This window comes from Physeter macrocephalus, chromosome 14 (genome assembly GCF_002837175.3).
Source record: "Physeter macrocephalus isolate SW-GA chromosome 14, ASM283717v5, whole genome shotgun sequence".
In the NCBI taxonomy this organism is placed as follows: Eukaryota; Metazoa; Chordata; class Mammalia; order Artiodactyla; family Physeteridae; genus Physeter; species Physeter macrocephalus.
The window spans coordinates 20,605,460-20,632,736 of record NC_041227.1 but is presented as its reverse complement, the minus strand read 5'-3'; the positions used below and the strand labels follow the sequence as shown (position 1 = coordinate 20,632,736).

Sequence of the window (27,277 nt, the reverse complement as noted above, 5' to 3'; positions counted from 1 at the left end):
TCTGAGCACTACAACCAACTCTCTGGGATTTTTAAGCTTGGGGAATACAAAAGGAGGGGGCGAAATCTTTGAATTCTCTGTTTACATGATGTGGAGAAGTGGGGACCTGGGGGTCCCTAGTACGTCCTCTATGGGAGAGGTTTTTGTCTTACATTCCACATAAGACTGGCATGTGTACGGTCTACCCCTATGAATGGCAGATCCAGGGAGAAAAAGGATTTTTTTCTGTGGGTACTTCTAAAATTACCAATAAAGTAGAAGGAAGAGGAACACAAATGGGAAACCTATCTGCACCCCAGCCACTAATATTAATGAAGCAGGCACTATGCTAATCATTTGATCTGCATTATTTCATTTAATCCTCACATAGCAGCCTTATGAGATAGATTCCAATATTATCCCAAATTTACAATTGAGGAAATACAGGCTCAGGGAGGTTAAGCTACTTTTCCAAAGTCACAGAGCTAGTAAATGGCAGGACCAAGACACCAACCCAAGTCTTGTCCTGTGCATGTGGGGAATATTAGAGTTAAGCATGGTTGTGTTGATTTCTGCCTTGGGTGCCATTTACCAGGACAGGAAAAGCAGAAGAGACTTGGGTGATGAAGGAATGAGTAAGGTTTTGAATGAGCTGAATTTGAGTATCTGGTGTAGTTGTCTTCTGGTTAATTAGTTGTGCTGATTAGAGCTTGTAAGAGAGACAAGGCTGAAGAGTTGGGTATCAGTGGCAAAGAGATAGAGGTTAAAGCTACAGGTAGTAGATAAGATCAAGGAGAGTATGGGGAGTAGAAAAAAATAAAATAAAATAAAGAACTGGGGGAAGACACCGCCAATCCAGACAAAAATGAATGCTTGAGGGACAGGCTGAGGCAAAGGATCTGGAGATTCGGAACACTGGGAAAGAGCAGCTCCCCCCAGGACAGGAATTCAGTTTTATTCCTGTCACATGTTAGGTCTGTTAAATTTTGAACATAGTAGGAGCCCCAGTAAAAGTTGGCCCCAAACGATGCCATGTCATTACCACAGCCCACCATGGACACATTAAAAATATTTCTTTTTTGCCTAAAACTCCCTTCTTTTCTGACTGCAGGAAAGGTTTTGCTATTTCCCTCTCCTAAGCCTGGAAGGTGGTGGGAGCTCTGGTCTGCAATTCCTCACTGTTAGGAGTCCAAGAAGCACCAGGCAACTGTATACCTCCTGACTTGAGGAGTCCATGAGAATCACCTACAATTCTCTGCAGATGACAGAAAAGTATTTTTTAAAGCAGTGACCTGTTATCTACTGCTGTCATTGTTGATGAGGTAAAATGTGTGCATATGCCTAGCATGCACACACACACCTACACACTGCTTGGTAGCTCACCCCCTTAAAGCTCATAATAGCCTCTAGGGGAACCATGCTGAAACAGTACAATTAACTAGAACTGCTATAAACTCAATAACTCACCTACCTAATGAAGCAATACAAGGAAAATTGAACCTATTTTAATAAGAATTTTTAAAAGAGACAAGAAGTAAAGGTCAAATGCCATTTCTGGATCCCAGCTCTTTTCTTCCTCCCTCATATTCTGAAGCAGTTAATTCCAAGGGGACAATATATACTGTGCTATTCTTTATAAAACCAAGGAGGCAGCCAATCATGCCACTGTACCCAAGGGCAAATTTTTTCCTTCCAACCCATCCCCCAAGCTAAGTGCCTCCCCTGATCTATTTCAGAAGGTTTTATTATGCAAAACTGAATGGATTTCAATTATGGTAATTCTTTTCCTTCTCCACCCTAACTCACAAAAGAACTACATTACCCACAATTCTAGGTTATAAGGGTGGTTTCTGCTTCTTCCCTCCTCTCTAGAGTCCGCTTAATCTAGAGACTGTCCTCTCTCAAAGCTCTTTTGCTGGCTTTAGGAACACGTTGTTTTTATGCCGCCCCACTATTTAGCATATCATGACTCCTGACATTCCCGTCAAGAATGAGTTTGCCCATTCTCATGCAGCCATCATACAGCGATTAGACCGCAGGCCAGTAAAACTCACACTCTCCCAATCCTCCCACACCCAAGGTGTAGGCAGTCTCTTTGCCTGGCTTCCCAGTGACCTCTTAGAAGAATGGGTATGTGTGACTAAGGTCAGGGTGGGCAGAACTGGAGACAGATTTAGTAGAGGAGAGAACTTACACTTCTTAAAGTGCCTACTCTATTCTAGAGTCTGTGCTAAGTTAGTATCTGTCACCTCACCTGACCCTCACAACCACCCTATGTGGTAGATCCAGCATTTTACGTAAGGCTCAAGTAAGGCTCGGAGAGTTTAAGAATTAACCCAAGATCACGTGGTTGACAAGCAGTGGATCATCCTGTACCACACCAGGCTATACTGCTACCATCGGAGTTTGCGGAAGATTCTAAGAGATGACAGGGGCTGAGACTGGACCAGGATGAACTTAACCCTGATATGTGACAAGCCCCTGAATCTGACAAGAAAGGGAAGCTTACAGCGCAGCCTTCCAGAGGTTCTGGACGGGCAAGTTGATTCCCAGCCCATAGTCCGTTATTAGGAGTTGCTGGATTACCAAAAGAAGCTTGTCATAGGGTGGTCTCACCTATAAGGAAGTTCCATCTATAACATGTCTCTTAAAGGCATAGCTCTAAAGGAGGGGAGAGGAGTTCTGCCATAATTTCTAAGCCCATGAGACAAAGAAAAACTTAAGGCTAGGAACCCACTTGTTTTTGCTTCCAAACAAGCTGGTCACCCCAGGTGTATGACCAACAACTGTCAACTGTATTGACTCAACCTTGCAAGGTTCTGGGGAGAGCCCCAAATCCATGTCTGTCTTTAATGAGCAGTCTTTTAGGGAAGCAGTTATCCATTCATGCAGTCAATAAATATACACTGTGTATCCACCACATGCCAAGCATGGGATTAGGCCCTGGGACGCAGAGGTGACAAGACTATTGGTTCCATAATCTTAAGGGCTATGAAGTCAAAGTCCTGGGTCCAAGAGTCCACTTAATAGGAGGTTCTATTCAAGCCTAGGAGCTCATGTTATGCTTCCCTGAGAAAGTGACATCAAAACTAAGGACTTGAAGGATGACTATAAGGCAGGCAAGCAGACAGGTCAGAGAAAATTGTTACAGATGGAGGCAAGAGCATGGCAGAAATCTGGGGCTGGGCACGTTTGCAAATACTCCTGATGGTCTGAGCTACCGTGCTCTAGTACCACACAAAACCTGGTCCACTTCCTTCAGAAAGGTCAGCACTTGGAAAGCAACCCAGAAGACAGGACAAAGAAACCTTGCACAAGGTGCCCCTGCTTTGCCCTGCCTCCATTCTCACCCTACCATTCATGGCCAGGAGCAGTAGCGGGGGTGGGAGAAGGGCCAGGGCTGTGTTTTCTCCTTGGGGGTCACTCTTTGGGTGCCGGTGTATTCAGGATGCAGAGCTCATCCTCACCAACCATTACAGTCCAAACGTGCCTTCCAGGAGCTGTCTTCCCAATCCACTGCCCTCACTAATATAATGTTATCAAATTCCTAATGTGGGTACTCTAAAGCAAATGTACTGTTACCAGCACGCCACCAGGCACATTTTTCAGAAGGAAAACAGCTGCTCACTGAATCTGTCATTTCTCTTCTCAGCGCCATGCACACAGAGCAAGAGCCTGCTGAGGGCTGTTTTCCTTCACTTTCTTCAAGCATGCTCAAAATGTAGCATCAAGCCTCTCAATACAACCCAGCAGGTCAGCCACCCACAGTCCTCGAGGAGTCTCCTGGATTATAGGACAAAGCCTTGACAACTAGGGCCTGTGCCTCAGGATCTTGAGGTACAGATAACAGAGCTTCTAATTCACTAGTCTAGTTTCCACATCTTACAGAGCCGGAAGGAAAACACAGTTGAGAGAAGTTAAGCAAAGGGTCTAAAGTCACACAGCTGTTTAGCTGTAGAACCATAGCTTGGTTCCTTTCTTAGCTGATTTCCCTATCTTAAAAAACAAGAACACCACCATCTACTTCATGGGTAAGGCCCAACTAAGATAGCATATAATGCAGCAGCACTAGGAATGTGGCAGGTTTTCAATGAATAGTGACTGTCTCCAAAATTTTATCTCCTCGATCTCCAATACCACCCATTCCCTCTCCCGTGGCCTCATTTTGCTGAATTTCCATTGAGGAAAGAAAAAAGACCAGCAGTAGGCTTAGCATGTTCACAGCTGGTGTTTGGTCAGTATCTGGTTTGAGGTGAACTGAACTCTCTACATGTTCTGACATCTCTAGTCCATAGTTCTTCCCCTGCCAGACTTCCTGCTGTCTCTGGAGAGCTGCTTTCATTAGAGAAGGTATCACTGGAGGTGACCACTGAAGGCATCACCTTCACCTTTAGCCACTCCAAGTTGGTACAGACTAAGTCAAGTAATTTGAGAAGTGATAGACAGGAACTCCCAAACTTTTACCTAGGAGGGTAAGGAATACAAAAGATCCTGCAGAGACCTATGTCGTTCTACTAATCATGATGAAAAAAAATCAAACCATGGGACAGATGTTAACTTCTGACAAGAAAACCAAACTAGCCAGCCAATCAGCCCAGGTCCTCGTCCTTCACACACACCACCTCCTTGGCCCCCTCTTAGCACCCTCCCCATACTTTAAAATAACCACCCAACCATGTAAATTCCCTGGTGCAAGTATCTGTTAGCCTCCAACAGAACCGTCAATGCTCATAAATCCAGGGCCTTCCACATTGCACTGCGGCTATTTACTGCGGAGAGGGATGCAGCAGGCCACTAGACAACAGCAGGAAGAGAATGGCCTAGCAGTAACTACTCTACTTACAGCACCGCAATTCATGGCATTTTGCTGGGAGCATGCACCATCAGGGAGCAGAAACATAAAAAGGGGAACCTGGGCTGTAAATAGTTTATTTCGGCAATTCCTGATGGTGGCTGAATCACACTTTAATACAGAAATACATGAAAGCACTACTCTGGCGGTGACATGTGTTGCCACCTCATTACTCTTTTCAAAAGGGTCTTCCATCAGAGAGACTCCTCGCTACGAATTATAGTGAAGAAAACAAAACCTTCACCCACAGACTTATTCACAGGCCAGAAGGGAATGGAACCACTAGGATTCAAACAAGCAGAGAACCAGTGCAACAAAGGCCATCAGTGATCAGGGGTCTCTGGGTTGCTTTTCCATGCATAGAAAATAAGCAGATAAAAAAGAAAAAGGTAGCACACTTCCACCTAAGAGTCAACTCCTCAGCTGCATGACAGAGTTTTTCAAAGTAGCTCTCATTGCCCCCCATTTCTCCTAATGCATCTTCATTAGGCTGACTTCTCCAGTGAACCCTACCTTCATGCTCCTTCTCAGTGGTTCCCACTTTCTTGATCTTCCTTGGAGATTTCATAAAAAGGGGAAAGATGGTTCGTAAGCCAAGAATATCAACAAACTTATGGCAATTGTCTGTGCCCTCAGGTCCAATCATGGCATGGTCCAGCACTTTCAGGGCACTGCTCCGGGAGATCTTCTTTTCTCTGGGAACAAAAGAGGCTTTCATGAGTGTGTTCTAGTCTTAAAAAAAAAAAAGTGTATTTATTGCAATACTCATTACAATGGAAAAAAGAAAAACAAAACAATTAAAATGTCCACCAGTAAAAAAATTCTACATTATAGTATATCTACATGGAATATTACACACTTGTTAACAATTAGGAGAGTACGTGGTAGAATGAACAAGTTCTTATGGTCAGAATGATAAGCACAAAAGACAATATTCAAAATTCTGTATGAAGCATTATCTCAATTATGTAAAACATATGCATTAAAAGAGACTGGAAAGAAACAGATCAAGATACGAACATGTTCAAGGTGGTAGGATTATGGATCACCTATTCTTCCTTTTTCTTTCTTTTTAACAGCTTTATCAAGATATAATTCACAGACCATACAACTCACCCATTTAAAATGTACAATTCAATGGATTTTAGAATATTCACAGATATGTGCCACCATCACCATAATCAATTATAGAACATTTTCATCACCCTGACAAGAGATCCTCTACCCTTAAGCTACCATCCCGCTACCCTCCCCATTCCATCCTAGCCCTAAACAATCACTGATCTACTTTCTGTCTCTATGGATTTGCCTACTCTGGACTTTTCAATTTAAATGGTATCATACAATACATAGTCTTTTGTGACTGACTTCTTTCACCTAGTATAATGTTTTCAAGATTCATCTATGTTGTAGCATGTATCAGTAGTTCATTCTTTTCTATGCTTGAATAATAGTCCACTGTATGGAAATGTCACCATTTATCTATCCATTCATCCATCATGGACACTTGGGGTGTTTTTACCTTTTGGCTATTATGAATAATGCTGCTATCAACATTCATGCACATGTTTTTGTATGGATATATGTTTTCATTTCTCTTGGGTATATGTATACCTAGGAGTGAAACTGCTAGGGAATATGGTACTCTATGTTTAAACCTGCTGAGGAACCATCAGACTTTTCCAAAGTGGGGCTACATCATTTAAAATTCCCATTAGCAACATATAAGTGTTCTGATTTCTCCACATCTTTATCAACACTTATCATCTGACTTTTTGGTTCTAGCCACCCCAGTGGGTATGAAATGGTATCTCACTCTGGTTTTAATTTGCATTTCCCTGATAACTAATGATGTCAAGCATCTTTTCATGTACTTATTGGCCATTTGTATATCCTCTTTGAAAAAATGTCTATTCAGATACTTTGCCCATTTTTATATTAGTTTAACTATCTTTATTATTGAGTTGTAAGAGTTCTTTATTCTGGATACAAGTCCCTTAACAGATAAATGATTTGTAAATACTTTCTTCCATTCTAGGCGATATCTTTTCACTTTCTTGACAGTGCCCTTTGAAGCACAAAACTTATTTTTTTCTTCTGCTGTTTGCACTTTTGGTGTCATAGCTAAGAAACCATTGCCAGGGAATTCCCTGGTGGTCCAGTGGTTAGGACTTGGTGCTTTCACTGCAGTGGCCTGGGTTCAATCCCTGGTCGGGGAACTAAGATCCTGGAAGCCATGTTGTGCAGTCAAAAAAAAGGAAACCACTGCCAAACCCAGTGTTGTGAAGATTTACACCTATGTTTTCTTCTAAGAGTCTACTAGTTTTAGTTCTTACATTTGGATCTTTAATTTATTTTGAGTTAATTTTTGTATGTACTATTAAAGTGTTAATGATGACAAAGCATGCTATCCTGGGTCAGAACAGCCAGCCAGGATTGGGTCCCAGTGAGTGGAGGAAAGGAGAGTAGATAAAAAGCTTGCTGACAGTGCCCTTTGGTGCTAGACCATGCTGGTATACCTGAGACTGTTCCATTTTTAGCACTGAAAAGAAAGTACAACATCCTGGGAAACCCCTCAGTCCTGGGCAAACGGAGATAGTTGGCCATCCTACTTGGTGCCAACCTCAAAAGATCAAGGATGTATTGTGAATATTCCTACCTTTATTCCCCTTGCTATGGGGAATAAACAAATCAATCAAAAAAATCCAGGATACTCACAAATGACATTCAACCCAACTACTGAGTTTAATAGAAAAAAAAAAAAGGCTTCTACTAAGCACTTGCCTTCATACAGCAGGCACTACACTAGCTGCTAGGAATTATAAGCTCCCTGTCTTTAGCCAATTTAAGAACAGGTAATAAAAATAATTTCAAAAGCCCAAAGCAATGGAATTTTAACTCCAAGGAGGTGAGAGGTAGAGATAATTAACTTTATCAAGGAGAAATCTGTGAAGGTGTCAAATGAAAGGTGACATCTGAACTGAGTCTGAAATATGAGTGTCTGTCAGGCAGAGAAGGGAGAGCCATGACATTGGTGGGTAAGCGACCCGGGCAAAGGTACAGGAGGCCTTTAAGAACACGCCACTTGGGGGAACTGGAAGTAGCTCTCAATGCAGGGGTTAAGAAGATGACTAAGGGGAGGTGGGCAGGAACAGGTCATGACAGGCCCTAGATGTGCTGCCAGGAAACCTGGGCTCCATGCTGTTGACACTGAGAAGCCATGAAATGTTCAAGAAAAGAAGGACTCTACACAGATAGATTTTAGAAAGCTTAACGTGGCAGTAGTGTGATGAAGGGACTGGAGCGACAGAGCTTGGGGTCAGTAAGCATATTTAAGAGAATATGACAAGAGTGTAAGTGAAAACGACAGAGTTCTGATCACTGCAGTGGTATGAGAAAGGCATATTTGTGAGACATGAAATCTTAAATATCTGGAGCAGGGTAAATAAATTTCTAAATTCAATAGGAAGGGTTTTTTTCTGCACCAAGATGAAATTCTAAAAGGAGAGTAGACAAATAATATATATGTTTTCACTGCAGCTGGACTTGAGCATCCTACTCTACAAACTTAAATTTACAAAGGTTATGGCTAGGGCAGATAACCATGTGAGCAGAAATTAGGAAACTGAAATACAATATCCTTACTGTTTAGTCACTCAGAAAAAGTCCTCTTGAAATGAGGGCACCTTCTGTTACCATGCAGCATACATTCAAACCATTTCACATATAACAGAATTGTTTGAAATGCTAAAGGTAAATGACGCTGGTTTCGCCAAGTCTCTTTTTTTCCCTGCCTAAGCAAATTCAACAAACAAAAAGATCTTAAAAGTAAAACCCTTCTTCAGGCAGGCAGTGTAAGACACGTTTAAAGGGGGCAGTAATTGCATATTGATCAGGCAAGCTGCATGAAGGTGAACGTTGGAATACTCACTGGGCTCAAGTTCAGGCTTTTAGCAATCAATAGCTGTTTGGCCTTTCTTGGGTTGACTTTATTTGAAATATTTATTCTACTTGAGGACAAGCAGTTTATCTTAGTCTTGGCTGGGTTCATCAGGTTGTTGATCATGCCAGAACCAATGTGAACGCTGGCCTCTATAACATGGGTGGTTGTGGGAAATGAGTCACCTACTGCTTCCTCTGCCCAGGTGAGCCTTCTGAAGAGAAGGAAAGGTGAGGCGTGGGAAGTTTCCGTTGTTGCTTTAATTAGCTTATTCTTCTTTATTATACAGAAATACTTTTGTAATGAACATGCATTGAGTATAATTTTTTTGTTCTTTCATCAAATATAATATTTATGAGGCATCTAATAGGTGCCAGTTATTAAGCTGAGGATGTAGAAAGAGGCACAGCTCATGCTTCTGAGGAGCTCAGTTCACAGGGGAGACAGATGTGCAGACAATGAAGAGCCAAGTACTACAATGGAGGTGTATACAAAGTAGAACATGAATGTGGGAAGGAGGGCTGACTGTGAGTCAGGGAGGCTTCACAAAGCAGATGATGCCTGAACCAAGCTTCACTGGATGTCTTTCCCAGACAGGCAAAAAAGATAAGGGTATTTCAAGCAGAAGGAAACAACAGCACATGCAAAGGCATGAGTAAGCATGGAACATTCAGGGAAGTGGTGCATGGTACTGCTAGAATATAAAGAGCACGAGGCGCAGCAGCAAATAATGAAGCCTGCTGATTTTGTGTATTGGAAAGATCACACTTGTCACAGTGGGTTGGACAGTATGGGGGGAGGAGAGGGGAAGAAGCAGAAGAAAGAGGAGAAATGCATTAGAGGTAGAGACACTGATAAGAAAGGCAAAGTAACAGACTATGAGTGAAAAGAGTTGAGTTAGATTGAACCTGAGGTGCCTGGGAGACATGGCAGTGATGTCCAGCTTAGACTTATGCGTCTGAAGTCCAGGAATGATATTAAAAATCGAAGGAAATATATAAGAATAATTATATCTATGGTTAGTAATTGAACCTATGATGTGAAGATTACCCTGAGAGGGGGCAGAAAATATGCAGAAAAGAGGGATTAAACCCTGGGGAAAACTTATTTGAAGGACAAGTAAAAGAGGTAAAGTCTACTCCCTCCCCAGCCAAAAGAGACTGAGGAATTAAGGAGGGAAAAAAAGTGATAGGCATTCTTTAAAAGATACTGTGAACCATAAACTTATTCTGGTAAAAAATTTGGATAATGACATATGAGATCATTTTTGTTTGCTTTACAATGTACATGATTAAGTTCCTTTTAGCTCCCAAAATATAATATCACTTTCCGGGTTCCAGGATTTCTATGAATTTGGCAGTAAGATCAATATGACCAAGTTCATAGCTGCTCTCAAACTACAGTGCCAAACTACATGGCGCTATGGCAATGCTAAGAGATATTCCACCACTAAAATAGAATAATGGTGGTCTTCTATATTGCTTGATACATTTTTTCAATTGCTATTCCCATCCATTTTTTATAAACTACAGGTACCAATCATTACTTGACTGCCTATGCCAGAAAACGAAACAAATATGCAGAAAACAGAGGTAAGATTTTTGTTTCTAGCACTATGGTGAGCTAGATATGCAGAGAAACCTTGCACAGAATGGCTGAGCAGACAGTGAAGTAAGATAAATAATCAGTGACCAAAAAACCAAGACTCTAGAGAGCACAGGCTGGCAGGTTGGCAAATTTTATGTAAAGGGTCAGACAGAAAATAGGCCACGTATGGTCTCTGTGGCATCTTTGTGTTTGTGTGTGTGTTAAAATATTTGTAACTCTTTTAAGGTATAAAAACCATTCTTAGGTTCTTAGCTTACTAGCCATAAAAAAACAGGTCTCAGCCAGATTTGGTCTACAGGTCTTTAGTTGCCAAACTCTAATAAAGAGGATCAACAAAGTCTAATCTGGTTCTTTAGAAAGACCAATAAAATTGACAAACCTCTAGCAAGAATGATCAAGAAAAAAAGAAAAGGCACAAAAAAATAATAATGGTAATCAATAGAAAGGGAGAAAACTACAGATACAGCAGACATTAAGAACAACAGAACAAAGGATAATTCTATGCCATAAACTTGGAAAACAGGTGAGATGGACAAATTCCTAGGAAAATATATTTTCCCCAACTCAAGAAAAACAAAACAATCTGAATGGAGAGCTAGTTAAAAATCTCCTCCCAAAGAAAACTCAAGGTCCAGAAGGTATCACTATCAAGTTATACTAAGCATTCAAGAGCAAAATAGTTCCAATTTTACTTAAAATCATATAGAAAACAGAAAAATAAGGAACATTATTCAACTCATTTAATAAGGCTAAAACAAACAATTCACAACCTCTGACAGCAAAACTTTTCTGAGAGAGTAAATTTATAGGCCAAGCTCATTCACACATATAGGTATAATATTCATAAATAATATGCAGAATCCTAGAAAACATAAAAAAGATGGGCTCATTCCAGGAATGCAAGGTTAGTTCAATATCAGAATACTCATTAATGCAATTTTCACTATATTAATATTAAAAGATCATCTCAATAAATGTAGGAAAAGCATTTGATAAAACTGATTGATCAATTATGTGAAATCTGTGACAATTAGAGAAGTTTCCTTAATCTGATAAGTGCTATCTCCAAAAAACTTAGAGCAAATATTATACTCAATGGCAAAATGCATTTCCTTTAACACCAGGAACAAGACAAGTTTGCCCTTTACTGCTCATACTTACTACTCATACACTACACATACTCAATGCTACACTAGAGGTCATAGCTAGTAAAATTTAAACACACACACACACAAGTTAACAAATTACTAAAAAGAAATATGATAGAAAATAATCTTGTTTCTTTTTCTTTTTTTTTTTTTTTTTTGGTACGCGGGCCTCTCACTGTTGTGGCCTCTCCCGCTGCGGAGCACAGGCTCCGGATGCGCAGGCTCAGCGGCCATGGCTCACGGGCCCAGCCGCTCCGCGGCATGTGGGATCTTCCCAGACCGGGGCACGAACCCGTGTCCCCTGCATCGGCAGGCGGAGTCTCAACCACTGCGCCGCCAGGGAAGCTCAATAATCTTGTTTCCAACTATTAACCATTACTCTCTAAAAGAGGCATATACCCAGTGGTTTGAAACTAAAAGTTCAGCTAGCTCTCCAGAAAAAAAGTGCTGATTTGTTGTGTTTGCCAATTTACATGGTGTAAATACTCTCATCATAGTATACTGCAAGCCACCAACATGATCACTAAATGCAGTGTTGGAAAGAGAGATGTACAAGCAGCTTTCATGAGCGTATATGAGCCAGCTCTAACACATCACTGCTTATACATCCTCCTCCCACCACAGACATCAGGTTTGGCCATGTGACTTTTTATGGCCAATTAGATGTGAGTGTAAGTAACATATGTGTCTTTAGAGAAGTTTTAAGATTTATTGCATTAGCCAGTCTTTTCCCTCTGCCATGAGACGGTCATGTCCCATTAAACACTGCTCCTTCAGCCTGAATCCCCAAATAAAGATGTAAAGCAGAGCTTCAGATGGCCAGTGACGGATGTACCAGGAGTAAAAAACAAACATTTGCCATTGAGAGTCCCTGAGATTTGGGGATTGTTATTGCAACAAAAGCTGACCAATACATGACACAGCAAAGTTGTTAATAAAAGATCAAAACACAAAAGTTAATTGCATTACTATCTACCAGCAATAAATGGTAAGAAAATATAATTTAGAATGTATTTTTTTTTCAGTATATAATATACTGTTAGACTTCCACTTTGGGTCAAGATGGAGTTAACAGGGACTGGATTTACATCCCCTCCAATGCCTAAAATACACAAACGAAACGATAAAATATACAAAACAATGGTTTTCAGATACTTTACATCAGGTAGCACAGGAAGTAATCCCTGAGAGAGGGAAACACATGCAATGAGCCCAGTTGGCTGGTAGGAGAGAGTTTCTATGCCTCAGGGCAGGGAGGAGGCACAGTGAGGAGTCTGGGGAGACCACTGTGGCTGGAGTTCACAGAGCAGGGTACCAGAAACAAGAGCTGCACAGAGATCTGCAGAGGGTACCCGCTGAGTCTTCAGTTCAGTATTGATTAGAATATGCATGAGGAAACTAACCAAAGCTGTAGAAAAGAAGCACCTTAAAGAAGAAGGGGGAAACAATCCCTAGAGCTCACCAAGGGCCATGAATAGTTTGTGTTCCCACCAGTTGCAGTGGAAAAGCTTGGTGAATTCCCAGTGCAGCAGGTAAAGTACTCAGAAGGGTACTGCTTTAGTAATGAGTTAAATTTGCCATAGACTAAATGCTAGTCTGGTCCCACCTAATACTAAACTTAAAAGTAAGCCTCAAAAGGAACAACTACTTCCAATTAATTTAACTAGAACCTAGAACAAAGTTCAAGAATATTTACTAACAACATTGTAAATCAACTATACTCCAATAAAATTTAAAAATAAAATAAAAATAAAGAAGCACACACATACACACACACACTACCAAACGTAGGGTAGATAGCTAGTGGGAAGCAGCTGCATGGCACAGGGAGATCAGCTAGGTGGTTTGTGACCACCTAGAGGGGTGGGATAGGGAGGGTGGGAGGGAGGGAGACGCAAGCAATTATACTCCAATAAAGATGTTAAAAAAAATAAAATAAAATAAAAATAAAGAAGCACACACATACACAAACACACACACACAAGAATATTTATAAGTATACCAAAAAAAAAATCCAAATTCACAAAATCTAAATTTCAGTTAAAAAAAATTGAGCATTCAGACATTCAAAGAGACAGGAAAACATTAACCATAAAGAGAAAAAAAATCATTAGTAAAAATAATAGAAATGACAGAATTAGAAGACAAGGACGTTAAAACAGTTATTATAACTACATATGGTATGTTCAAGAAGATAGAGAAAAGCTTAAGCATGTTAACTAGAAACAGGGAAGATATAAAAAAGACCCAAGTGGAACATCTAGAGAAGAAAAATACAATGTCTGATGAAAAACACACTGGATGAGATTAACTGCAGATTACACACTGTAGAAGAAGAGTGAGCTCAAATACATAACATTAGAAACTATCTAAAATAAAACAGAAAGAAAGAAAGACCGAAAAAATGAATAGATCACCAGTGAGCTGTACTTGGACAATTTCAAATAGCCTAATACACAGTTGACCCTTGAACAATGTGGGGATTGGGACACCAACCCTGTGCACAGTCAAAAATCTACGTATCTTATACTTGGCCCCACATATCCGTGGTTCCTCCACATACACAGTTCCTCTGTATCCACAGATTCAACTGACAGCGGATTATATAGTACTGTAGTATTTACTATTGAAAAAAAATCTGTGTAGAAGTGGATCCATGTAGTTCAAACGTGTGTTGTTCAAGGGCCAACTGTACATGTAACTGGAGTTCCTGAAAGGAGGATGGAGGCAAAAAAAAATATTTGAAAATATGATGATTGAAAATTTTCCATATTTGATGAAAACTATAAACAGAGATCCAAGAAGCTCAATGAACACCAAACACAAGAGACATGAAGAAAACAACACTAAGGGACATCATAAATTATTCAAAATCAATGATAAAGAGAAAATCCTATAAACATCCAGAAAAAAAGACACATTACATACAGAAGAACATATAAGAATGAAAGCAGACCTCTCATTGCAAACTAAGCAATCCAGAAGACAGTGGAGCAACACTCAGAGTACTGAAAGAAAAAAAAAAAGCCTATTAACCTAGAATGCTATATCTGGTGAAAATATCATTCAAAGGCGAAGGCAAGTAATTTTTCAGACATATACAAGTTTACAGAAATCATCACCAATAGACCAGCACTACAAGAGATGTTGAAGGAAATCATTTGGGAAGAAAAAAACTGATACAAGATGGAAATCTGGATCTACACATGGAATGAGGAGCACTGGCAATGGCAAATATGTGGGTAAATATAAAAGACTTTCTTCATACTTAAAAAAAAAAAAATCTCTTTAAAAGATAACTGACCACTTACAGACTTCCCTGGTGATCCAGTGGTTAAGAATCTGCCTTCCAATGCAGGGGACATGGGTTCGATCTCTGGTTGGGGAACTAAGATCCCACATGCCACGGGGCAACTAAGCCCACGTGCCGCAACTATGGAGCCCGTGCACTCTGGAGCCCGCGCACCACAATTAGAGAGAAGCCTGTGAGCCACAGTGAAGAGCCCGTGAGCCACAACAAAAGATCCCGCGTGCTTCAACGAAGATCCTGCATGCCGCAACTACGACCCGACGCAGCCAAATTAATTAATTAATTAATTAACTAACTAATTAAAAAGAAACCCAGGGGACTTCCCTGGTGGTGCAGTGGTTAAGAATCCGCCTGCCAATGCAGGGGACATGGGTTCAAGCCCTGGTCTGGGAAGATCCCACATGCCGTGGGGCAACTAAGCCCATGTGAGCCCATGCTCCGCAACAAGAGAAGCCACCACAATGAGAAGCCCATGCGCCGCAACAAAGAGTAGCCCCACGCACCACAATTAGAGAGAAGCCTGTGAGCCACAGTGAAGAGCCCGTGAGCCACACGGCTCACTCAACCACCACCACCACTGCGCCGCAACAAAGAGTAGCCCCACTCGCCGCAACTAGAGAAAGCCCGCGCGTAGCAACGAAGACCCAACGCAGCCAAGAATAAATAAATAAATTAAAAAAAAACAACTCAAAAGATAACTGCCCACTTAAAGAAAAAGAGCAACAGTATATAATGGGGTTTATACCATATGTAGAAGTAAAACGTGTGACAACAGGAGCACAAAAATCAGGAGGGAGAAATGGAAGCTTAGAGTTGTAAGGTTCTTACACTATAGCTGAAATGATATAACACTACTTGAAGACAGACTGTGAAGAGTTAAAGATGTACCCTATAAACCTTAAAACAACCACTAAAAAGGCAAAGAGGAAGAGCTAATAAGCCATGTAAGAAAACAGTATGGAATAATAAAAAAATACCGTGAATCTAAAAGAAGGCAGACAAAGCAAAAATGGGAACCAGAAAAAGAGATGGGAAAAATAAAAACAACCCACAAGAGGGTAGATTTAAACTTAACTATAAACCACCATGTTAACAATCACGTTAAAAGACATACTATACTAACACTAATCAAGAGAAAGCTGAGGTGGCTATATTAATATCAAACAAAGTAAATGTCCACCAAAGATTTGTACATGAATATTAATAGTAGCTTTGTTCTTAAAAGCAAAAAAACTGAAAATCTAAATGGCCATCAACAACTGAATAAACAAACTGTGATATATTCAGAAAATGGAATACTACCCAACAAAGAAACAGGGACAAACTATTGATACACGTGGCAGAATCTCAAAATAATTATAGTGAGTTAAACAGGCCCAACTAAAAAAAGAGTAAATACTATAATTCCATTTACATAAAATTCTAGAAAATGAAAACTAACTTAAAATGGACAGAAAGCAAATCAACAGTTGCCTGAAAACACTGAAATAGGGGAGAGGGGTTATGGATTACTAAGGGGCACAAGGAAACATTCAGATATGATAAATATGTTTGTTATCATGCTTGTGATGATGGCAGGACAAGTCTAAGCTGATGGAAGGGCTCAAAGATAGGTCCTACACCATTTCCTGCCAGGTAATCTTGCTTCAGTTTAATCTGTCTTCTCTGCCACAGCACTTTCCCATTTATGAAGAGGTAACACCAGCCTGGAGGGCTGCTGGAAGCATTACTTTGTACTTTTGAAGCATCTTTCTGATTCCTAGAGGTCAGGTGCAGACTCCTATTACTCATGTAAGTGAGAATGGCAATATTCAGTGAGTGGGGAAAGGGATGTTTGCTGGACAAACAACAGCAAGATCTGTGTGTGCAACTTGGAGCACAAACTGGATACAGCCCCATTAGGAAGCACAGCTGAATTCTAAAAGGTCTGCATTATCATTTTGCTCTTGCAGTTGAATCTGGAGACTGAAGGTCAGAAGAAAAGGTTCTAGAATTTAAAGGCACCACCACCACCACCACCAGAGCAACAACAAAACCTTTTGTAAAGGATCACAAGAATAAAACTGCAATAGAGTTTGGATCTTCACATGTTCATTAGGAACAAAACCAATAAAGAACAAAACCAAGGGAATAAAATTTCAAGGTTAAAAACAATTCCCCAGTCTGGCCTACCTACCTATATGCTTTGGTACAAACTTACAGCCCAGAATTGGGCCTGCAAAGACTTACTTTGCAAATGGTATACCATCACCATTTTATTTGTTTTCTTTGTCAGAGACAATTTTCTTTAGATTAAGGAAAATCTTACTAAAAAAAAAAAACTCATAGGAAAAAAGAATTGATGGCTTCTGAAATGGATGTATCTATGTACCCTTCTCCTTCCTTTCCTTTTTTTTTTTGCCTATACAGTTAATAACCAGAATGGGTTCACTGTATTTCTGTTACACAACCCCAAGCTGCAATTGTACACATCCCTTGGGATCACGGTGGTCTCTTCTTTTTCTAAATGGAACAGGGTTTTACAACAGAAGTAATAAGCTTCATGTCAACATTTCCAAGGAAACTGACAATGTAGTTCTTCTGTCTTCCACTAGCTTTGCTGTTTCTTAAAGAACACTGAACCATTTGATAGAAGGACATACTGTTAAAAAGTGGTTTGTGGAGGGAAGAAGCAAACGTTTGGAGTACAGTCTATAATTAAGCCCAGTAGAGTGAAATCTTCTATTTGTAGCAAAATCTTACCAAAGATAGGCATCTGTAACCAAGTACAAAGAAATGGCAAAGCAGTCCCCATCCAGGGGCAATGAGGGCATTTCTATAGCTCCACCCTCATTTCCTGCCAAATTCTAAAATGGCTATACCCCCATAGGTATAATCTAGTCTTATTAATACCACTTGGCTCATGTTCATATCTTAACTCTCCTGCTGCTAGCCAAAGACCATCCAAATATCCTCTCTGTACCCTAACTCTTGACTACTAAATGAAAAGAATGAGGCTAAGATGCCTGACACACACACACAGGGACTCTGGCTCTCTCTTCTTTTCAGTACACAGTTCTCCACTGCCTAAGAGGCCCTGCAGGTCCCCACCCTCACCTCATCTTTTCTCTTTTCTTATCAAAACGCTACAGCCAAATGAGAAATCTTTTTTTTTTTTTGAGTTCCTATACTCTAGGACAGCTACCTGCTGCTTTTTCCACAGCATGAGTTCCATTTTAAAATATCAACTCAGCAATCTTTTCTTCTTTTCCAAAATGTCTTCATCTATCCTTTGGCAGAGAGAGAAAAACAAACAAACAAACAAAATAGCCCTTTTTTCCTTATTGATTCTGTCAGGCACTGTGAAATCCAGGCACTCTTAACACAGGAATGAAAAGAAGTCACCTGACAACTAAACAGACACTGGGGTGGAAGGGTAAACCGGAGGGGAAAAGCTTGTGAGGTAAGGGCTAAGAGGTACTAGACCTCCGAACAGTTCCCAGAAACAAAAGCTGAAACTCAACTACAAATCTACATGAAGGACTTCTTTGAAACTTGAGTAGAAAGGTTATAAGAAATGAATAACTAAACGGAAAAGCTTGTGAGGTAAGGGCTAAGAGGTACTAGACCTCCGAACAGTTCCCAGAAACAAAAGCTGAAACTCAACTACAAATCTACATGAAGGACTTCTTTGAAACTTGAGTAGAAAGGTTATAAGAATTGAAACTAAACTATAACCCTGAAACACCTAGGAGTATGATGAAGAAGAGTTGAGAGGGTGAAGTATTCCAAAGGGGGATAAACTGAAGTGTGGGTACTTGAGTTGGCTTCTGCTCTGACGCCCAGCATGGGCACAGGCCAAACAGGGCAGTGAGCCCAGGACTAGAGCTGATGCCTGGCTTCCCTGGAACCTTGAAGATCAGGTTCACAACCATCCTGTAGACTGTTTTATGTTCTTCACACACTAAAAAATTTCACACGGGAAAATAGGACTAAATATCTCTTGGCAGGAAATAGAATTGAAACTAAACTATAACCCTGAAACACCTAGGAGTATGATGAAGAAGAGTTGAGAGGGTGAAGTATTCCAAAGGGGGATAAACTGAAGTGTGGGTACTTGAGTTGGCTTCTGCTCTGACGCCCAGCATGGGCACAGGCCAAACAGGGCAGTGAGCCCAGGACTAGAGCTGATGCCTGGCTTCCCTGTGTTCTCGGCTACATGGCTTTTAATAAGTCACTCCTCATTCTTTGGGTCTATCTATGGGGTCTGCCAGCAATTCTATGACCCAATGACTCTAAACAGCAAAAATATTTCTCAGATTTTTCTTATTCATTTAGAAAATATTTACTGGGACCCTAATGTATACTGTTGCTAGATTCTGGGGATATAAAACAGAAAACCTGGTCTCTGCTCTCAAGAGTCTTACAGTGGGCTTCCCTGGTGGCACAGTGGTTAAGAATCCACCTGCCAGTGCAGGCGACATGGGTTCAAGCCCTGGTCCAGGAAGATCCCACATGCTGGGGAGCAGCTAAGCCCGTGAGCCACAACTACTGAGCCTGCATGCTACAACTACTGAAGCCCGTGCACCTAGAGCCTGTGCTCAGCAGCAAGAGAAGCCACTGCAATGAGAAGCCTGCGCACTGCAACGAAGAGTAGCCCCTGCTCGCTGCAACTAGAGAAAGCCCACATGCAGCAGCGAAGACCCAATGCAGCCAAAAATAAATGAATAAAATAAATATATATATTTAAAAAAAGAGTCTTATAGTACAGCCAGAGACAAACAGATGCTCACCACACAGGGTGGTAAGTGCTCCCACAGAGGTATGCAAGGGATACCACAACCTAATCTCTACAATCTAGGGGGTGGGTGGGGGTGTAAGGACAGGCCTAGGAGAAGTGATACAGGGGCAGAAGATTCTTAAAGAAGTTTAAACTAAACATCAAGGGTGAATCACCCGGAGAAAATACAGCAATGTGTTAAGGAATCTAAAGTAGTTTGGTTTAGACAGTAGAATGTAAATGTGTGGAAAAGGGAGAATGAGAAGACATGGTCACAGGAGAATTAGGCAGAGACCAGATCCTGAAGGGACTTGGTAGTGTTTTGAACGTTCATAAACAAATAAATAAAGCTTCATTTTTTAAAAAAGTAAATTTCACTAATAGAAAAGAAACAGGATAATTTCCATATTTTCACAGAAGAAGGAAAAGGATGAAAGAACTAAAAGACAAGACAAAATAAAATAAAACCATGAAGGAAATCATCAGAACAAAATAAACAGAAGAGGGACTTCCCTGGTGGCACAGTGGTTAAGAATCTGCCTGCCAATGCAGGGACACGGGTTTGAAATCATCAGAACAAAATAAACAGAAGAGGGACTTCCCTGGTGGCACAGTGGTTAAGAATCTGCCTGCCAATGCAGAGACACGGGTTTGATCCCACATGCTGTGGAGCAACTAAGCCCGTGCGCCACAACTACTGAGCCTGTGCTCTAGAGCCTGTCACAACTACTGAGCCTGTGCACCACAACTACTGAAGCCCGCATGCCCTAGAGCCTGCGAGCCACAACTACTGAGCCCACGCACTCTTGGGCCCACGTGCCACAACTACTGAGCCTGTGTGCCACAACTACTGAAGCCCATGTGCCTAGAGCTTGTGCTCCGCAACAAGAGAAGCCACCGCAATGAGAAGCCTGTGCACCGCAACAAAAGAGTAGCCCCCACTCGCTGCAACTAGAGAAAGCCCATGTGCAGCAATGAAGACCCAACACAGCCAAAAAAACCCACTATGTTTAAAAATAAATAAATAAACACACAAACAGAAGAAAAGGGCCAAACATAATAGTCACTGTAATAGAAACAAGTACATCAAATTCATCTACTTCAAAACAAACTCCCGCATTGGACTAAAAAACCAAGAAACAGCTATATGATCTTAAGAAGAGTCACATATAATGTAAAATGACATAAAAAGTTAAAGAGGACCTTCTCACGCCTGTGGTCAGGGCTAAGAAAAGCTTCCTCCAGGGCTGACCTTCTTGCGCCGACTGCCAGGCGCTAAGGCTGGATCTATCACTCCCGTGGCCTCTGGCTTTCCCGTGCACCTGTCGCCACCAGGGCCCCCGTGACCCAGGCAGTCATGCCACCTCTGCACCCTGTCCTCACCAGGGCAGACCCAAGTGCTCCAGGGCAGCCTCAGGAGCAGACTCCTGTGGGTGGCTCACATGCAGAGATGAGGCTAAAACCACAGCTGAGCCCCAGGGCAGGGCGACTAAGGAAGAGGAACAAAAGTCTTCCCGTGAAGCTGCACAAGCCTCAGATTAAGTCCTCGTGATCAGCTTGGTAAACCCTGCATCTACAGAATACCTAGATGGACAACGAGTGTTCCCGCAAATGAAACTGGTCTAGCTCTAGCAGCTGCAGACTTTGAAGACTAGTATGTGCAGGAGGCGGGCCAGGTCAGAGCCTGAGCTGCCCCCACAGTGCCCACAGTGGGACCAGAGACCTAACTAGAGGTTGTGGAGGGCCTCCTGGGGAGGCAAGTGCTGGCTGTGACTCATGGTGGGGGCAAGGATGCTGAAAGCTGAGACCCAGGAAAATATAATGATTACTATTTTTAAAATGTTTTGTTCTGTTGTTGTTTATTATTGTTTTTATTTTTATTTTCATTTGAGTTTTTAAAAACTTCTAAAATATATTTTAATTTTTTTATATTTCTCTTTCTACATTACTTTTTTGTTCTGTGTTTTTTCCTTTTCTTTTTTTTCTTTTTTCTTTCCTTTGTTCTGTTTTGTTGAAATCATTTTTGCTTTGTTCTATGTGTTCTTATCTTTATCTTTTAAAAATTATCTTTGTGTGTTTGTTTTGTTTTCTTTGCTTTTTCCTTCAGTTTGCATTCTGCTTTTGTTTTGTTTTTTATTTTTTGTCAATTTTGTTTTTAATTGTTTGATTTCATTTTTGGGTTCTTTTGTTTGTTTGCCTGTTCTCTTGTTTTTTGTTTTCCCTGTTTTTGTTTCTTTTTTTGTACGTTTTGTGTTTCTTTGTTTCTTTGTTTTTGTTTGGTTCTGCTTTTACCATCTGTCTGGGGCTTTGTCTGTTTCTTCATTTGTTTGTTTGTTCTTAGTTGTTGTTGTTGTTTGCTTGTTTTTATCTTTGCTATCTGTCTTCGGTTTTTCTGTCTGTTTTCATTTGATTTCTTCCTGCCCTTTTTTTTTTTTCCCACCCTCTTACTGTCAAGCCGTGTAGCTTGTGGGGTCTTGGTTCCCAGACCGGGTTTTGGGTCTGAGCCTCCGGTGCGGGAGCGTTGAGTCCAGTACACTGGAATGCCAGAGAATTCCCAGGCCCAAGGAATATTAAACAGCAAGAGGTCTCCTGGAGGTCTACATCTCAACTCTAAGACCCAGCTGCACCCAAATGCCTGCAGGCTCCAGTGCTGAATGCCCCACACCAAACAACAAGCAAGACAGGAACACAAACCCATGCATCAGCAGACAGGCTGCCTAAAGTCGTACTAAGCCCACAGACACCCCAAGAACACACCACGTGATGTGGCCCTGCCCATCTGAGTGATGAGATCCAGCTCCACCCACCAGAACGCAGGCACCAGTCCCTCCCACAAGGAAGCCTACACAAACCAGTGGACCAACCTCGCCCACTGGGGGCAGACACCAGAAGCAAGAGGAACTACGACCCTGCAGCCTGCGGAAAGGAGACCCCAAACACAGTAAGTTAGATAAAATAAGAGACAGAGAAATACATTGCAGATGAAGGAGCAAGAAAAAAACCCACAAGATGAAATAAATGAAGAGGAAACAGGCAAGCTACCTGAAAAAGAATTCAGAGTAGTGACAGTAAAGATAATCCAAAATCTTGGAAAGAGAATGGACAAAATACAAGAAACGATGAATAAGGACCTAGAAGAATGAAAGAACAAACAAACAGTGATGAACAACACAATAACTGAAATTAAAAATACACTAGAAGGGGGCTTCCCTGGTGGCACAGCCAATGCAGAGACACGGGTTTGATCCCACATGCTGTGGAGCAACTAAGCCCGTGCGCCACAACTACTGAGCCTGTGCTCTAGAGCCTGTCACAACTACTGAGCCTGTGCACCACAACTACTGAAGCCCGCATGCCCTAGAGCCTGCGAGCCACAACTACTGAGCCCACGCACTCTTGGGCCCACGTGCCACAACTACTGAGCCTGTGTGCCACAACTACTGAAGCCCATGTGCCTAGAGCTTGTGCTCCGCAACAAGAGAAGCCACCGCAATGAGAAGCCTGTGCACCGCAACAAAAGAGTAGCCCCCACTCGCTGCAACTAGAGAAAGCCCATGTGCAGCAATGAAGACCCAACACAGCCAAAAAAACCCACTATGTTTAAAAATAAATAAATAAACACACAAACAGAAGAAAAGGGCCAAACATAATAGTCACTGTAATAGAAACAAGTACATCAAATTCATCTACTTCAAAACAAACTCCCGCATTGGACTAAAAAACCAAGAAACAGCTATATGATCTTAAGAAGAGTCACATATAATGTAAAATGACATAAAAAGTTAAAGAGGACCTTCTCACGCCTGTGGTCAGGGCTAAGAAAAGCTTCCTCCAGGGCTGACCTTCTTGCGCCGACTGCCAGGCGCTAAGGCTGGATCTATCACTCCCGTGGCCTCTGGCTTTCCCGTGCACCTGTCGCCACCAGGGCCCCCGTGACCCAGGCAGTCATGCCACCTCTGCACCCTGTCCTCACCAGGGCAGACCCAAGTGCTCCAGGGCAGCCTCAGGAGCAGACTCCTGTGGGTGGCTCACATGCAGAGATGAGGCTAAAACCACAGCTGAGCCCCAGGGCAGGGCGACTAAGGAAGAGGAACAAAAGTCTTCCCGTGAAGCTGCACAAGCCTCAGATTAAGTCCTCGTGATCAGCTTGGTAAACCCTGCATCTACAGAATACCTAGATGGACAACGAGTGTTCCCGCAAATGAAACTGGTCTAGCTCTAGCAGCTGCAGACTTTGAAGACTAGTATGTGCAGGAGGCGGGCCAGGTCAGAGCCTGAGCTGCCCCCACAGTGCCCACAGTGGGACCAGAGACCTAACTAGAGGTTGTGGAGGGCCTCCTGGGGAGGCAAGTGCTGGCTGTGACTCATGGTGGGGGCAAGGATGCTGAAAGCTGAGACCCAGGAAAATATAATGATTACTATTTTTAAAATGTTTTGTTCTGTTGTTGTTTATTATTGTTTTTATTTTTATTTTCATTTGAGTTTTTAAAAACTTCTAAAATATATTTTAATTTTTTTATATTTCTCTTTCTACATTACTTTTTTGTTCTGTGTTTTTTCCTTTTCTTTTTTTTCTTTTTTCTTTCCTTTGTTCTGTTTTGTTGAAATCATTTTTGCTTTGTTCTATGTGTTCTTATCTTTATCTTTTAAAAATTATCTTTGTGTGTTTGTTTTGTTTTCTTTGCTTTTTCCTTCAGTTTGCATTCTGCTTTTGTTTTGTTTTTTATTTTTTGTCAATTTTGTTTTTAATTGTTTGATTTCATTTTTGGGTTCTTTTGTTTGTTTGCCTGTTCTCTTGTTTTTTGTTTTCCCTGTTTTTGTTTCTTTTTTTGTACGTTTTGTGTTTCTTTGTTTCTTTGTTTTTGTTTGGTTCTGCTTTTACCATCTGTCTGGGGCTTTGTCTGTTTCTTCATTTGTTTGTTTGTTCTTAGTTGTTGTTGTTGTTTGCTTGTTTTTATCTTTGCTATCTGTCTTCGGTTTTTCTGTCTGTTTTCATTTGATTTCTTCCTGCCCTTTTTTTTTTTTCCCACCCTCTTACTGTCAAGCCGTGTAGCTTGTGGGGTCTTGGTTCCCAGACCGGGTTTTGGGTCTGAGCCTCCGGTGCGGGAGCGTTGAGTCCAGTACACTGGAATGCCAGAGAATTCCCAGGCCCAAGGAATATTAAACAGCAAGAGGTCTCCTGGAGGTCTACATCTCAACTCTAAGACCCAGCTGCACCCAAATGCCTGCAGGCTCCAGTGCTGAATGCCCCACACCAAACAACAAGCAAGACAGGAACACAAACCCATGCATCAGCAGACAGGCTGCCTAAAGTCGTACTAAGCCCACAGACACCCCAAGAACACACCACGTGATGTGGCCCTGCCCATCTGAGTGATGAGATCCAGCTCCACCCACCAGAACGCAGGCACCAGTCCCTCCCACAAGGAAGCCTACACAAACCAGTGGACCAACCTCGCCCACTGGGGGCAGACACCAGAAGCAAGAGGAACTACGACCCTGCAGCCTGCGGAAAGGAGACCCCAAACACAGTAAGTTAGATAAAATAAGAGACAGAGAAATACATTGCAGATGAAGGAGCAAGAAAAAAACCCACAAGATGAAATAAATGAAGAGGAAACAGGCAAGCTACCTGAAAAAGAATTCAGAGTAGTGACAGTAAAGATAATCCAAAATCTTGGAAAGAGAATGGACAAAATACAAGAAACGATGAATAAGGACCTAGAAGAATGAAAGAACAAACAAACAGTGATGAACAACACAATAACTGAAATTAAAAATACACTAGAAGGGGGCTTCCCTGGTGGCACAGTGGTTGAGAGTCCACCTGCCGATGCAGGGGACACGGGTTCGTGCCCCGGTCCGTGAGGATCCCACATGCCGCGGAGCAGCTAAGCCCGTGAGCCATGGCCACTGAGCCTGCGCGTCCGGAGCCTGTGCTCCGCAACGGGAGAGGCCACAAAAGTGAGAGGCCTGCGTACCGCAAAAACCAAAACAAAACAAAACAAAAAAACACTAGAAGGGATCAACAGCAGAATAACTGAGGCACAAGACTGGATAAGTGAGCTGGAAGAAAGAAAGGTGGAAAGAACTGCTGCAGAGCAGAATAAAGAAAAGAGAATGAAAAGAATTGAAGACAGTCTCAGAGACCTCTGGGACAACATTAAATGCTCCAACATTCAAATTATAGGGGACTCAGAAGAAGGAGACAAAGACAACAGGTCTGAGAAAATATTTGAAGAGACTGTAGTCAAAAATTTCCCTAACATGGGAAAGGAAATAGTCAATCAACTCCAGGAAGCTCAGAGAAATAGGAAATATGAATAGACCAATCACAAGTAATGAAATTGAAACTATGATTTAAAATTTTCCAACAAACAAAAGTACAGGACCAGGTGGCTTCACAGGAGAATTCTATCAAACATTTAGAGAAGAGCTAACACCGATCCTTCTGAAATTCTTCCAAAAAATTAGAGGGAGGAACGCTCCCAAACTCATCTATGAGGCCACCATCACCCTGATACCAAAACCAGACAATTTATCACAAAAAAAGAAAATTACAGGTCAATATCACTGATGAACATAGAGGCAAAAAACTAGCAAACCGAATCCAACAATACATTAAAAAAAATCATACACCATGATCAAGTGGGATTTTTCCCAGGGATGCAAGGATTCTTCAATATATGCAAATCAATCAATGTGATACACCATATTAACAAATTGAAGAATAAAAACCATAAGATCATCTCAATAGATGCAGAAAAGGCTTTCAACAAAATTCAACACCCATTTATGAGAAAAACTCTCCAGAAAGTGGGCATAGAGGGACCCTACTTCAACATAATAAAGGTCATATATGACAAACCCACAGCAAACATTATTCTCAATGGTGAAAAACTGAAAGCGTTTCCTCTAAAATCGGGAACAAGACAAGGGTGCCCACTCTCGCCACTATTATTTAACATAGTTTTGGAGTCTTAGCCACAGCAATCAGAGAAAAAAAGAAATAAAAGGAATCCAAATTGGCAAAGAAGAAGAAAAACTGTCACTGTTTGCAGATGACATGATACTATACATAGAAAATCCTAAAGATGCCACCAGAAAACTACTAGAGATGATCAATGAATTTAGTAAAGTCGTAGGATACAAAATTAAGGCACAGAAATCTCTTCATTCCTATACACTAACAACGAAAGATCAGAAAGGGAAATTAAGGAAACAATTCCATTTACCATTGCAACAAAAAGAATAAAATACCTAGGAATAAACCTACCTAAGGAGGCAAAAGACATGTACACAGAAAACTATACGACAGTGACAAGCCTCTTAGACAGCCTCATCCACCAGACGGCAGACAGCAGAAGCAAGAAGAACTACAATTCTGCAGCCTGGGGAAGGAAACCCACATTCACAGAAAGATAGACAAAATGAAAAGGCAGAGGACTTTGTACCAGATGAAGGAATAAGATAAAACCCCAGAAAAACAACTAAATGAAGTGGAGATAGGCAGCCTTCCAGAAAAAGAATTCGGGATAATGATAGTGAAGATGATCCAGGACCTAGGAAAAAGAATGGAGGAAAAGATCGAGAAGATGCAAGAAACGTTTAACAAAGATCTAGAAGAATTAAAGAACAAACAAACAGAGATGAACAACACAATAACTGAAATGAAAAATAC

The 27,277-nt window shown here is 41.4% G+C and overlaps 1 protein-coding gene across 5 annotated transcripts in view; it reads right to left on the bottom strand.

The window, feature by feature from the left end:
• The window catches only part of CTNNBL1 (catenin beta like 1), a 170,719-nt gene that overhangs the window by 52,566 nt on the left and 90,876 nt on the right, over positions 1-27,277 (bottom strand). For all 5 annotated transcript variants that reach the window (XR_003682743.2, XR_003682744.2, XM_028498220.2 and 2 more), the window contains exon 11: positions 5,345-5,526. Coding sequence is in view for 3 of the 5 variants with exons in the window: in XM_028498220.2 (XP_028354021.1) it covers positions 5,345-5,526 (182 nt within the window). In the remaining 2 variants the exon portion in view is untranslated. The remainder of the gene's footprint in view (positions 1-5,344; positions 5,527-27,277) is intronic.